The sequence below is a fragment of the Melospiza melodia genome, chromosome 8 (genome assembly GCF_035770615.1).
Source record: "Melospiza melodia melodia isolate bMelMel2 chromosome 8, bMelMel2.pri, whole genome shotgun sequence".
NCBI classification, from domain to species: domain Eukaryota; kingdom Metazoa; phylum Chordata; class Aves; order Passeriformes; family Passerellidae; genus Melospiza; species Melospiza melodia.
The window spans coordinates 16,177,027-16,192,347 of record NC_086201.1 but is presented as its reverse complement, the minus strand read 5'-3'; the positions used below and the strand labels follow the sequence as shown (position 1 = coordinate 16,192,347).

General features: G+C 36.7%; 1 protein-coding gene across 2 annotated transcripts in view; it reads left to right on the top strand.

Annotated features, from left to right (window-relative positions):
• Window positions 1-13,282, top strand: part of LY75 (lymphocyte antigen 75) — a 56,584-nt gene extending 43,302 nt beyond the window's left edge. For both annotated transcript variants that reach the window (XM_063161973.1, XM_063161972.1), the window contains exons 25-35: window positions 903-1,129; window positions 2,848-3,016; window positions 4,175-4,336; window positions 5,235-5,357; window positions 5,791-5,985; window positions 6,356-6,576; window positions 7,655-7,829; window positions 8,330-8,497; window positions 9,668-9,790; window positions 10,243-10,410; window positions 11,391-13,282. In XM_063161973.1, coding sequence (XP_063018043.1) covers window positions 903-1,129; window positions 2,848-3,016; window positions 4,175-4,336; window positions 5,235-5,357; window positions 5,791-5,985; window positions 6,356-6,576; window positions 7,655-7,829; window positions 8,330-8,497; window positions 9,668-9,790; window positions 10,243-10,410; window positions 11,391-11,569 — 1,910 coding nt within the window. In that variant the 3' untranslated portion in view covers window positions 11,570-13,282. The remainder of the gene's footprint in view (window positions 1-902; window positions 1,130-2,847; window positions 3,017-4,174; window positions 4,337-5,234; window positions 5,358-5,790; window positions 5,986-6,355; window positions 6,577-7,654; window positions 7,830-8,329; window positions 8,498-9,667; window positions 9,791-10,242; window positions 10,411-11,390) is intronic.
• Window positions 13,283-15,321: the final 2,039 nt, after the last annotated feature.

The following is a 15,321-nucleotide window of genomic DNA, read 5'->3' as shown; positions in this document are numbered from 1 at the left end:
CATGTGTTTTGGAAAATGGCCCTGTCAGCCAATCAATCAGCCATTTATATACTGGTATTATAGAGTGATGCCTCCCCTCACCCCTTGCAGGCATTTTTCTACTTCAAGTGTTTTAAATACTGGGTGAGTTCTGCCTTTTGCAGAATGAGTTTCTTTTTGGTTGTGTATGAAGCTTTTGGGTTTACCATTTGTATGCTGAACCCTACCACCCACAGGAGTATTTGCATCTTCTATTAACTGCAGTGGCTATGCATCACTGAGCTGTGCCTTCAGGTGTGGTGCTGGTAGCTGTGGTAACACTCTGTGCTCAGAGCACAAATAGTGAATTATCTCCCTCCCCAAGCAAGCTGGATTTTCTGCAGTTAGTTAAGTGGAGGTGAAAACAGTTCTCACTATATTCATGGATGGCAGTAAGGAGTTCTGGGACTGCTGTACCAAGATCTGCATAGACAGGTTCTGTGGCACAATAGATTTGCATAAGCATAAATCCACAGGCTCCACAGAGATAAATGAGTCATGTTTGGCTGTTGCTATATTACAGCAGAGAGCACTTGCTCTCTCATATTTGTGTATAATTGAAGTTAGAGAATATGTTTTTAATTCAATAAATTATTTAGCAATTAATTTAAAATAACATATAAAAATAAATGAACCTAAATTGACAAAAATATATTTAATAATACATTGGCTGAAAATAATAATTATTTTAATATATATTATTCTATCTAAGATATCAATGATGTTTGCTTCTAACTACAATTATCAGCATAATCTACTATCTAAGATTTTTTTTCCCAAGTGTAGTCAAACAGGTTTTTCTGATTGTTACAGAGATATTGGGAGTTTAAAATGTATTACAGTATTTAACTACCTAATTACTGGACCTCTTTTCTTATGTATAGGTACTGCTGATAACCAGACAGAGCAAGTCATTAATGAAACATTGAGCTATCAAAATGTTCAATACATGTTAATTCTGAAGAATTTGTCCTGGAATGATGCAATGGCTGCATGCATAAATAACAAGATGCAGCTGGTTAGCATCACAGATCAGTTCCAGCAGGCTTTTCTTGCTGTTCAGGCTGCTCTTCATAATTACCCACTCTGGACTGGACTCTTCAGCAGAGATGTAAGTTTTGTTTTTTCCTCAGACTGTGGCTTAAGGTAATTTCTACAGTTGTGTGAAACAAAACCTGAGTTAAAGAAATTCAGTAACAAATTACTCTCTGGGCTGAAAACTGTTTTAATTTAGGGATAACCATCTCAAGATAAATGTTTTAAACCTTCAGTTCTCCAAGTTATATATTCTTGAACTCCACTGGATGAATTGATGATGATGATAAAATTATTTTAAAAGACTGATGATGAAGGGATGCATTGTAGGGTGGCAGCAACATAGGTTACTGAGTCATCTCTTTTGTTTACAAATGAGTAATGAGTGTTGCCATTTAATATCATCACCACTGTTTACAGTACCACTTTGGAAAGATGACCTAAAAATCTGTTTTGGAAGGGCAAAACTACAAGTGGCAAATAAAATTCAAAATGAATCATTGAATACTTGTGGAGATGCATTTTTGAAGTTTAACTTAGATTCTATTGTTACTTCATGTTATTTATATCCATGTTGTGAGTCTGAGAGAGGCATCTCTGAGACAGGTTAGTGGGTTTTTCTTTCTCCCTATGGTTTGTATTTGGTAAAAAAAAATAAAATCATGCAGGAGGGGCTGCTTTTTATCTTTATTAGCTGGAGGACCTCTTGAAAATCTTTATTGTGGATTGAGAGATGTCTCAGCTGTTAATGGGATGGCTTGGGCTTGCTGGCTAAGTTTATCTCTTTTGTCACACACATAAGTCTGGAGATAACTGCAAGAAAAAAGTTAGAATTTTTTTAGAGGTGCCTTACCTACACAGTATGTTGGTGTTCATGCAGCACTGTGGTGTTATGTTTTTCTATTGTCACTTCTGGGCTGCTGGATACTTTAGCAAATAGAGGAAAACAGAAATTTGAGTATATAATTTATGGAGAATATTTTTAAAATTTTAAAGGAAATAACCATTTAATCTTAGTGAAAATGGGGAAACCAGACAACCTATTTTCCCATCTCTTTTGGTTTTTTTTATCTGTAAGTGAAGATCAAATGATTCATTTTGGGGCATAGAGCTCAGGCATGCACTGGCTCTTCACTATTGCAACACTTCATTATTTGGGCACAATTAAAATGTCACATGAAAGGATATTATAATGCAACTGGTCAACAGAACTTGTTACTCCAGTGCTGAAATCAGACACAAAAGAAAGATATAAGACAAATTACACAACAGTAGGGGGATTTCCCAAAGACTTTCAAATGTAAGATTTTTTTAAAGATAGCATGCTGCTTGTTATGTGGTTTTTTTTTTTTCCTGCATCCTCCAGGGCAGGAACAAGTCTGATGTATTAAATCAATTAAGTATTTAATAATTACTTTCAACTCAATATAGAGTAACTGAGACTGGACTTTCTTCTCAGTTATTAGCAGTTTTCCAAGATTAGGAGATGATATCCACCATATCCAGATGCAAATGATGCAGTTTGGACATCCCATTGCTAGGCCTTCCTTCCTATGAACAGTAGTGAGACATTACTTTTAGATAATTTACCATTCAGCTAATTTGTATTTTTGCAACTGCAGAACTTAAAATAACAAAGCTTGTTATATTGTGAGCAGGAAATCAGCTCATGAGGGCAGTGGAACACTTACAGTTCTCATCAGAGACACTGAAAATGTCTAGCCAATGTAAATGTATTATCTGCACCTTATTTTTTTCTGTGTAAGCTCATCCCTTTTGCTTAAAAAATGCTAGGGTGGAAAACATTATGGCTGGCTGGATGGGAAACATGTGAGTTTTAGTCGCTGGTCTGAAGATGATGAATACACAAATGAAGAATGTGTGTTTTTGGATACTGATGGCTTCTGGAAAACTTCTGACTGTTCCTCTGAAAATCGAGGAGCTATTTGCTATGCATCAGAAAGTATGTATGCAACCATCATTTTTATAAAAGTTGACTTTTATTTTATTATGAAATGAATTCAATGATTTCAGCTTGTAACTTCAAAATTACAATATTTTAAAACTTACATTTTCTCCAACAGTCTGATTTCTATGCCCTTAAGAAAAAAAAAAACTGTCTTCAAAGACAGGGGACATGCACCTGGTGGTCTTAATCTAATTGTACCTTAGAAATAAATTCAGCATGGATGCATTGGGTTAGTACCCTTATTGCCAACTGATCCTGTCTTTGCACTGCTTCTCTGAGATTGTTGCATACTAATCTCTCCCACTTGCCTGTGGGAGAAGATTAAAATATCTCTGTACTGTTTACATCTTAATATTGGAACCTCCTGAAATCTATTCAGACATGGAAATCTACAGGGAGAAGGTATATGGCTATATGGAGAAGGGTAGAAGGTTGACACTGAATTGAAAATCATCATCTGAAGTTCACAAAACCTTTCTAAATACCTACTAATTATAACAAGACAGGAATGCATTAGGATGTGTTTTTTTTTTTTTATTTCCAGGAAAGAGCTGTGCTAGTTGTGTATCCTTCAGAAAAAGATTCTTCTGAGAGATCATCACAGACTTTTTCTCTATGAGACCATAATGATTTGTTTTGGTTTTATTCTGTGAGGGGACACAAGCCACTGTACATCCTGAGTCAGAGTAAAGTGTGGTGTTATGACATGATTAATTATTTTGTGCTTACAGGCCAGGGAACTGCAGTTAATGATGTCATACTCTCACTCCACAAATATTAGATAAAGCCTTAGAACTAAGAGGTGTTGCTAGCTGTGAAGTAGTTTATTTGTTACAGTGGTCTGCCCTGCACTAGAGGCAGTAAGAGCTTTTGGTTATTGGCCTGCACTTAGCACTTTTATGTAAGGATTTATTTTTAAACCTATTTAAAATAACTGAAAACTTGCAAGCATCTGTATTCTTTAGTAGAGCTTACTGCTGGTTTGTTACTTTAAAAAAATCACTATCGTGAGGAAACTGAAAATAACACATTTAAAGGATGACAATTTGTCTTACATGTTTTTAAGTGGTACCTGAAAGTGCTTTGTGGGATGCCAGGCCAGGTGGTGCTATTAATAATTCATGTCCTGATGTTGTCTTGTCTTTTTTTTAGAGAAGACTGAAAAAGAACAAGTTACACAAGTGAAGTGCCCACATAAGATTAAAAATACACCCTGGATATCATTTAGAAACAATTGCTACACTTTTATGATAACAAAAAATAGATGGAGAGAACTGAAGCCTCACGAAGCTCATCATTTATGCAGGAATATGAGTAAGTACTTTGTCATACTGCAGGTGTTTATGGACTTGGATCAGCTTGGAGGAGATGAGTGTTGGATCTTAGTCACTGTCTTACAATGACTGAGAGCAGAGTGAATGTGGGGAAAGGCTGTGGCAGTAATGCAGCAGTGTAGCACTGCCTGGTGCTGTTTGCCTTTGCACTACCCTGATGGAAAGTGCCAGAGCATGGATAGGAGAGTTGAGGAAAGAGGCTTGGAGCTGCTGAGCTCTGAAATCTGAAAAATGGCAAGGTTTTGTGTCTGTTTGGGGATTTTATGATAATGTGCCAGTTTTAAATAGTTTGGGTAATTGTTATACCTTTGGCAACATTCTGGCTTTACAGTTGCATTTACTTCGTGGTTTCCTGCTGCCTCTAGCTTTGCTGAGTGGAACACTTAAGTGAACAAAGAAAGTAGAGTGAAAAGCCCATGGACATTTTCTGTCCATCCTGAATAAAGTATAATCTTAGGAACAGCTTTCCTCTTGTATTAAACCTTCAGACATTCATCTTTCCAAAAATTATTTTAAATTTTTTTAATTGATTACAATTCAGTCGTTTTATTTATACTGTTTCTCTGATAGAGCAGTTCAATCATGAAAGTTCACTGGTATTTTTATGTTCTATGCAGAGAACTTTTACTACATACAACTTGTTTGTCACTTCATCTCTGGAGCTGAAATCTTTCACTTATCCACAAAACCAGGGATAGAACCATTGATAATACATTTGAAAATTGGTTTTGCACTGTTCAATTAGTTATGTTGTAAAGATCTGGCCTTTACAGAGGTTGACTTATCTGTAATAATTGTTAACATTAATAGAAAAAAAAGTTTCTTTTTTAACTTAAAGGTGGATTTGTAAGAAAGTAATGTAAAAAATGTTTCAACAGACCCCGAAGCATTTGTTCTGAGTGTTCGAGATGAAGAGGAGAATAACTTTGTTATTGAGCAGCTTCATTCATTCAGCGGTCTGGCTCTGTGGGTCTGGCTGGGTGTGATTTATGATGACAGTGGTAAGATTTAAGGGTTTGTTTTTTTCTTATTAACTGGATCAGAGACAAAATTTGGAGCATTAAGGGCACATTCTTTGCACGTTTCAGTTTATAACTAATGTCAAAGTGAATGCAAACCTGTACTGATGATTTATATTTGTACTTATCTTCTAGAACAAAATAACCTGACATGCTCTCTGTTTGAGTGATAATTAGATCCAATATGTTCTGTTTAGTTTAGATTTGATTTCCCTGGAAAGCAGGATGTAAAGTGGCCAAGATGAGTAATGCTAACGTATTTAGCACTGGATATGAAACTGATTTAGAATAATTTGCAGTATCCCAGCATTTTTTCCAAAGTGAACATCTCTTAATATCATTAATGTATTCAAAGTTAAATGGTGTTTGTATACATAATGCTAGTGGTTTAATAAATATGAAATATTTTCCACAGATAAAGTTCTCAAGTGGTATGATGAAACTCATCTGACTTACAATAACTGGAGGCTGGGAAGACCTATCATAAAGAAGAACAATTTTTTTGCTGGTGTAAATCTTGATGGGTTTTGGGATATTTATAATTATTCTCAAAGTTGGCACGCTAATCACTACAACATGTACAGTATTCTCGCCTGTAAAATCGAAAGGGGTGAGTAGTATTGGAGTGTTGGGTGAGGGGTCATAATTTAAATCATAGCTCCTTCCTGCTGAATAAGGCTTTGGTTTTGCTCCTAGTGAAACACATGGCACAGCTGAAATGAGCATCTGGGGTCGTCTGGTCAGTCTGCATCACTGCTGTAATACTCTGATGAGGAGAAATGTGTTTGCTGTGCTCATCCAGTAACTGCTGAACTCAGTGCTCCAAGTAGCAAAAGTAAACTTACCTTGATAGAAGTGGCTTGTAGTGAGCACTTTAATGCTTGAGTTACACTGAGATAGATGGATTTTAATGCTTTCTGTATTTTTCCTAGTAACATGAAAGAAATGCACTCAACTTTTCTTCTTATTCTTTGCAATAGGACACCAACAGCACAAACCTCCATTGCCCGACACTATTCCACATGGAAACAGAACATACAGGATCCTTCAGAAAAAATTAACGTGGTATGAGGCACTGAGATTGTGCCAACAAAATAACAGTGATTTAGCAAGTGTACACAGTGAATCAGAACAGTTATTTCTAGAAGATATTGTCAAACAGGATGGTTATCCTCTGTGGCTTGGGCTGTCAATTCATGATGTAAGTATATATTGTTGGGGACGTCAGTAACAGATCTGTAAATAATGTTTTGGACAAGATAAGAAATATTTTTGATGTTTTTTTCCAGTTCCTTAGAATCTCTTTTCCATGTAGTATATTTTCAACCCTGTGTAATGTGTTAATATTAAATTTTGGTGAATGTAGGCACACTAAGATATTTCTTCCTACTACCTGACAGTTTAAAATAATAGAGTGTTCCCTCATCGTTCCTTGCAGCACAAGCAAGCATGATTTGCCGTGCTATCTCTAGAGGCTTCAGACTTTATGGCCCTCTGTAGAATCAGATTTCATTAACAAATAGAGACAGACAAGGCTGTGTGGAACCTGCTTAGTTGAGGTCAGGACTGGCTCTCCAGAGCAGTTCAGGAACAGCCTCTCAGTAAGTTAAGTGTCCATCCTCCCACACACAATAGCAGGAGGCAGCTGCAGATCTGCTTCCTCCTCTGTCTGCTTTACTGTGGAGCCAAAAGCCTGTGGGCCTCATCTTGCTCCCCTCACTAACTGCCAGACCTGCTAGTGGTAGTTAGTTGGCAGGAATAGTCCTCTGCAGAGGTGTGTCATTTCTATGCATACCTGGGAATGGGTCCCCCCCAACTGACTCTTCATTGTCATGGGTTTCCAGGAGGGTATCTGAAATAGGAGGTAGCACTGCAAACCATCCCTGAGCTGCCCAGTTCTACTCACTGCAGCCATCTCAAGAATTTAGCAGTTTGCAACATATCCACTAGTGTTCATAGCAGGGAAGGCAGATTGCTTAAATGGAACAGCAGGGTGGAACCAAGTAAAATGTTCCCCACAGGATAAAACAGGCACATTGCAGGTTTAAACTTGTGAACATGCTGTACTTTCTAAGTTCCCACAAATAATAAAAATTTCTATGTTAAGAAAATGCAAACTATGTTGTACATTTATTTACTGTGAATTTAGATGAGACCACCTGCTCTTTAATTTGTCACTCTACAAGGGACAAATATTGCTACATGACTTAATTCACAACGGATGAGATTTAAAGCACAGTCATGTGTGGTTTAAAAAATTTGTTTTTTTCCTTTATTAGGGAAGTAAAGCTAATTTTGAATGGTCAGATGGAAGTGACTTTGACTACTACCCCTGGGAATTAGAAAACTCAAATACTACTGAGAACTGTGTTCTTTTGGATACTAAAGGATTTTGGAACCGTACAAAATGTACTAATGTTGCTGAAGGTGCCATTTGCTACAGCCCTCCAAACAGTAAGTGTTATTTTTAAGGTTTTGTGTAGTTGTGTTTACATGTTGTATTTAGAAGTAGAAATCAAGGTTGAAATACTGCACATGATTCCTTTTTAAGAAGAGTTTTCTATCAGGAATGATAAAACACTTTTTAATACTTCAGGGACATAAATTCTCATCAATCCAGTGGTGAAAACTTAAATCAAATCTGGTTACTTCTTGAGCACTTGAGATCGGAATATCAAATATATGTATCTTTTCTAAATCAAAATACTTATCAAATATACACGATAAATGTCAAAACCCACAAAAAAGCAATAAAAGTTGTTCCAACAATTTGGGATTTGTCTTGTGCTCATTTTTAAAGAAATTCATCCATGACTCAAGAAGAAGGAATGTAAATTAACTGAATAGTGGTTGTTGGTAGGAGTAGTAGCCCTTGTTAATACTTATCGTTGTGTTATTCCAGAGACTGGGCACAAACTGCAGCAGAAATAACATCCATTTCTTTGTCTTTGCAGAGAGAAAATTAGAGCCAAAGCAAGCAAGTAGATCTTCTGGATGCCCACAGAGCAGTGGCTCCCTGCAGTGGGAACAGTACAGGGATCACTGTTATGCTTTTGACATGGCATTCTACAATTTTTCTGTGTATAATGTGGAAGAGGCTAAGAGAATCTGCAAGAAGCTAAGTAGGTTTAGACTCTTTATCACATTACAACATGTAATAGAAGTCCACTATTTGAGAAGAAATAAAACCCAGCAACCTAAAATCTTACACTGGTTATACTTCAGCTTTGCCATTTTAATGCTCCTTGAGTTTAGGAAATGCAACAGCAAGCTTTATAGCAAGAGGAAAATTCTTAATAAAATACTGCAACATGCTACAGATCATTTGGCACACAGGTATCAGTAGATTAAATGCAGGTAGCCAGTTGAAGAAGATTCAGAGGTTTAATGCTTGTGGTTTGAAGGACGACATTTTATCTGCATGCAAAGTTAGTGCTGTTGGCAGGGCTTTCTTATCCTTGCCATAGCTGCTTGATGATGAGGAGCTTGCTAACCTATGAAATGGTTCAAAGGGTATGTATGTTATAGATATTAAAGCATGTAACAAACTTAATGTTATGTCACATTAAAGAATTGTCTATCTTCTTTGCTGAGCTACGTGGAGAATTGTATTGCAGAGACAATGTTAATCAGTTTCATGGACAGAAGGTTTAATCACCCTAACACAGAAGTTATTGACAGATGTAACTTTCTTTTATGGAATCATCTTATGGTGTGACGTTGGACTCACTATTTAGAATCTAAAAAACCCAGTCCTGGATGCAGTTTTCTGTTGAGTCAAATTTGTTCTGGTAGTTGAAAGAGAAAGCACCTGGCTTATATTTCTATATACTTGTAGAGGATGGGTACACTCTGAGCATGCCCTTTCCTCCCTCTTATTCCTTAATTACTGTACATAAAAACCTGAGGCATGGTGGGAGGATTGATTTAGAAATTAGACTCAGCAAAATGCTGAGTTTTTGTTCAACTATGTTTTTGAAAGCCTATTACTTGGGCAAGACTAGTAATCAGGCATATCTCTTGATATCTTCCATGTATGTAGTCTTCAGCTGCAGTAAGTTTACTCCCATTTTATTCTCTATAACCTGGTAGAATAACAAGCCATCTGAAGCCTTCTTGTAAAACATGCTGTATTTTAGGGGATGGGAGGTTCATGTCTTTATTCAGAAGGTTATTCTAAGCTAATTTTACAAGCCCTTTCCCACAGTAATTTTTCCCAAATAAATTCAGTGTACCAGTTTCATGAAAAATTGTGTAAGTTGCCATTCTGACTGATTTCCTCTGTCCCTTAGATCCTTCAGCAACCCTTCTGACTATAGTGGATGCTGAGGAAAATGCATTTGTGAGCACACACATAAAGGAACATGATCTCATCACCAAGAATGTATGGCTTGGCCTGGATCAGAACTTTAAGGGTAAGAAGTAGCAACAATGAATGAGCATAAATGTTTCATATTGTAAATATAAATGCATAAATCCTCAAATAAGAACAGTTCTGCAGCGTTGGTAGCCTACAGTAACTTCTACTTGACGTTGGAATCTGTCATTTTACATTTGAAAGAACTTTGGACTTCACTGTAGTTAAATCTCTTCCTGTTGCAGTTAGGGTAATCAGGAGTCCCTGAAATTAATTTTTCTCACCTCTGTTATTTCTGCCTAATATTTGATGCAAGAGCATCAATTGCTAAAGGTCTAGAGAAGAGGGGTGGCTAAAAGTTGTGTTCATATTTACTGCTTTTAATGTGTGGGATGGCTAGTCAGCCCTTTTCTTTTTAGCAATATAAAGAGATCAATAGGTTATGAATGACATTGTGTAGCATTACAGGATCTTTTGGTGATCTAGACTAAGTAATGTTTTTTTTAACAGGGAAGTCCCTGAACTGGCTGGATGGCTCATCAGTTAAATATGTCAACTGGGAGAATAAAACTGCAAAAGCCAATGAAAAATGCAGTGTTATCCTGTCCACAACTGGCATGTGGTCCAAAGTTGACTGTGCACGTAGTCGAAGCAGAGTGGTTTGTAAAGCTCCTTTAGGTATGGAAGAGTTGTTTTAGCAGAGACTTGATTTTGTAGCAACTGTTTTCAGGAATTTCTGGTTTATTGGATAAAGTCTGTGTTGAAATACTGGAAGTGCAATTCACAAAAGAGCCCATCAATACTTCTGCCTAAGCAAGAGTTGTTTAGCCATAAAACTGCATTCAGAGGCAAATTGTCTAGGAATTTACTTCTCCTGGCTCTCACTATCCACTCAGTGGGTAAGGAACAGAACTGAAATGTCCAGAAAGCATAGAGTTGTTGCCATTGCTTCTTACCATAGGGTGTCTGTTGTGGGTGAGTTTATGTAGGTGGAATAAGAAAGAGTTCTGCTTGTAAGCGAGTACTGCACATTGTGGTTTCAGTCTTGGGGAGGCTTCTGGGAATGTCACCCCGTAGCTCCAGAAAAAGACTCAGGCCTTTATTCCCTCATTCTTGGCTTTGTACAGGAAAGCAAGCAGTTAACTGAGCGTTAAGCAAGCAAGTTCCTGAAGAAGCAGTGGAATCTTTCTGATTTTGTATACATTTTCACTTAAGTGGAAATGCAGGAATAGATTAAACTTTGTGCCAATAAGGAAGACCTCAACAAGATCTCTTCAGTCTGAGGGAAGTATAATTACCTTCCCTTCCAAGAGCCTAGGATCTCATTGGATTTATGAAGTATACAAACCTCCAAATGAGTGCAGCCTTTGCAAGTAGGTTTTTTTGAACTCCAGATGTCCCTTCCAACCTAAATATTAGTAAATTAACAACAGAATGATCAAAAATAAGCTGATCAAAAAAATGACTGATGCATTCCTGCATGAGTTAGCATCTAACTTCCCATGTGATGAAGTGAAGACTACTGATAGGAAGCAGTTTGCCTTGACTTGAGCTAACTGTGCAGTATTAGTGTGTAGCTACCTAAGCATCAACTCTTTGACAAAGTATTCTTGCCAGAACTCTTAAATAAAAAACATTCCTCTTTTGTTCTATTTCAGGTTCTAATCATACTGGTGTGGCTGTAGCGTTTGCCCTGCTAATTATCTTGGTTTTAATAGTTGGACTGGTATTTTACCTCTACAAAAAGAAGCGTCTTCACTGGAGTGCCTTCTCTTCCGTACGCTACCAAAGAGGGATGAATGATGATGAAACTGATGATATGTTCACAGATAGCTAAAAGATAGCTGTTGAAAAGCTTTCTTCTGTTCAATTTAAGCCTGAACTTCACCATGTGAAGACATAAGAAGTGAGCTACTTGATGTTTTATTACTTCTTTTTTGAAAAGCAACAAGGTTATTAATGGAGGCTAAAATTAGTTTGTTTATATACAAGTGCAATTTTTTTCCCATTTAATGGTAATTCTTTATATTTGGCCTCAGCCTTTTAAGATGCAAGGTGTTTAGAGTTCGGTTGTATTTTTTTAATTTATAGTATTTTCTCTCTTTACTGGAATTTTTGATGGAACAAATTAATGCCAACAGTACTTCACGCAACATCACTTTAATGAATACACTTAAAATTTACTTCTCCCAATACTCTTATTTATACTAGAATTAAATGCCTAATTTTATAGTTACCAATCTATAACTTTATAAGTGAAATATGTCATCTGTCCAAGAAAGAAGATAAAAGATATGTCTAAGGAAAGACTGAGAATATATGGTAAACAAACTTGTGTACATAAATGCTAAAAATACTTGAGTATTTTTCATAAAACTGAAACTTGATTTTTGTATGTGATGTGTCGCTGTAGACTTTCCTATGCACTCCAAAGAATGCTATAAAGGGAAAAAGGGAAGACAGAGTTGTATATATTAATTACTCAATGATTTGATCAATTATTGTTTTGAAAAAGTCTTTTGACTTTTTTGAATGCACAGTACAAAGAACAGGTGCATTTACTTTTATGAAGGAGGATATGCCAAAGACCAAATCCATTCTGCATGTAGTGGTGGCACGAGGTGGTAAATAGGAATACATTGGCCTGGTGTGCTGAGAAGAGTACTACTGATTTCTCTGAAGCAGCAGAGCAAGGTCACAGTGTTCAACTGCCTTCTTTTCCTGCAGTTTACTTATGTTGATGGCACTTTTCTTTGTTCCTGTTTGCACTATTTTGATAAGGAAGTGTTTATCATTTGTGTTGAGAAGTAGAGAACTCCTTGTAGATACACTTTGAGCTTGTTAAAAGAGCAGCCTGAAGGGGCACAGCAAGGGAGCCATTCTGGTAGTTTGCTGATCAAAGTAAGCACTTTTGTTGTTTGTTATGGTACTTTTGGGCACAATTGTGAACATTTGCTTTTCCTGAGGTACAAATGAAACTGCATTGTAGAAAATGTCGTTATGAGGAAAATAACTCTCATTCTCTAACTTACCCTGGTATGAGAAGTGCTTGAAATGTTGCAAAGTCTGGTTCCTGATGTCTTCTGGTTTAGCTTTTATGGCTAAGTGCTTTGCCAAGTGACTTCTAACTTAATGGACTAAATAAATATTAGTTATTGTCTTTTTCTAACTACGGTAATAAATGGGAAAAATAATTTCCAAGTTCCCATGTTTTGAGATTTAATAGTTTTATAGATGTTTATACTCTGAGCATTTTTAGGTGTGAGTCTGAAATGGAAAGTGGAAATTATTAAGATCCTGGTTCAACACAAAAGAATATATACTTTTTATTAAAATTGTATATTTTATTCTTATAAATGATGTAAATAATTTTTTCAGGCCCCATTTCTCATGTTTGTTTCATCACACCCAAGTTGTCTAATCACTGGTAATTCCTTTGCATAAGCACTATGGCCTTAGTGCAGGTGAATAACCTACTTCATTTGAAATACACAGGAAGATTATTTGGCAGTATTGTTATTGAAAGAATAAAGTTAAATAAAACACTGAACTGCTTACACTGGTTTTATTTCCATAGAAGCAGTTATCAGAGCTAAGGCATGGGTCATTAATCACTGGGTAAAAAAGCACAGTGCAGGGGCTGTGATCCGAATTAAAGCCAGTGACTGTGTGTTACTACAGTAAGAAAACTTTTAGAGGTAATACATCATCTTCGATGTATTTAAAAAGAATGCCTTTAATGTTCTTTTTGCAGTTGAAAACTTAGTTATACCTAGCTTTTATCAAGCTGCTTCAGGCTTCCACAGGGAACATTCCTCTGTGCCTTTTTGTTCTAATCAGGGTGTAGTTCATTAGCACCTCAAGGCGCAGATTATGGCAGGGTATAAAGGCTCCCTCCATAATGCCTCTTAAAATATAAGCAAAGTTAAACTACTTCCAGCTAAGTAACACTTGCAATTAAAGCATAAGATGTATTCATTTTTAGTGATGTCTGAGCTCTGAATTCCAGATGCCCAAAACCTCTGACTGCTGGTCAAAGGGCAGTGTTATTTTTAGTTTCCTGGGAGAAACATCCTATTGTGCAAGATGACTCACGAGGTCATCTGCTTCACAAACATTAATGTTAAAACTGAAGATGATGTACAGGGAAATGGCAGCAGAGAAATGCTTTCCCAGGTCCCAGAGCAATGGAGTTGAGAAGTCCTAAAACTCCTTCATCCCAGAGCACAGAATATCTGCCAGCTGTGGTAGCTTTAGGCAAAAAGTGTACTACTTCAGTTCCTCTTCCTGAATTTTGCCCAGGCCTTGGAAACTCTGGGTCATGGAAAGGTTAATCCACAATTGCCTTTACACCAGCCAGCATTTTTATTTTAAAAGTGTTTCTGCATCAGTAGCTTAATGGACATAAAAGTCAACAAGTCTTTATGCATGAGCACTCTTTGGACTTGATGCTTTTGTTGTACTTCTCAGCATTTTTCCCTTAAACCAAATGCACCATCTGCTTGTTGCTTTGGACATATGTTACACATGTAAACATTTTTGAAAGGAGTAAGTAAATTTCATGGCCTGCTAGTGATTCTTTGGTTTTGGTGCGGCTGCAAAAAATGAAGACCTAATATTACAATTTTTGTTGCTACAAGTTGGAGCTACTGTTTGGGCCCTTCATGCATCTGCTGTTGCTGTGTGTGTGGAGCACAGTGGGATATATAACACCCAGGTTTCTAAAAGTTAGTCAAATTCATTCTGTTGTCAAGAAGTACATCAAGTTCTTATTGACCAAATTGAACAGACACTGCACAGTTTTAAAGCAAGACTTCTGAACAATATTAAACAACTGAGCTTAGGAAAAACAGATTCCTTACTGGAGAATAAATTCAGTTGCCACTGTAATGGACCTTTCCCATTTAGTTCTGAGTTTTACGATGAGAGTTGGCAAAGTACTACAGGGAATATTCTGTTAATAGCAAATTAACTTGCAAATGGTGCATAGTATAAATGCCCTTATAAAACACTGCTGTCATCTTGGGTGTATTCTTTATGGCTAAACCACAGCAATGGTATTTGCACACTGAAAATTCCTGCACGCTCTATCATAATATCTGTCAGTAACTAAGATTTTTTACAGATTTGAGGGGCTAGGGGAGGATACTAGATGAGGCTTTTATTGTGATGAGACAATACTGCAACAAAGACGGTAAGTCCTTTAGGATTTCTCTTTACCAATGCAGAAGGGACTATAATTACAAACGGTACATCAGTTCTTTGTTTTACTACTTTTCATCATAAATAGAGTAATTTACTCCAAGGTGACTCTTGAAAAAGTGGATTCCAGCAATAAAAAATAATTATTTCAAAATGTGCTTCCTGAATTATGCTGGCCTCTTATACATTTTTGCTAGAACAAATGATAACAGAGATCTTTTCCTGCATGCTGTGTCTTGGGACACTCATACAGATAGTAAGAGTACTGCTCCTGCTTTCTATAGAACTTCTCTTTTCAAATGCCATGTGTCATGTTCCCTTTAAGGGGACTTTTCAGAGCAGATAATTGTATAAAACCATGGTGCTTTCACTTTGTTAAAGCTAACA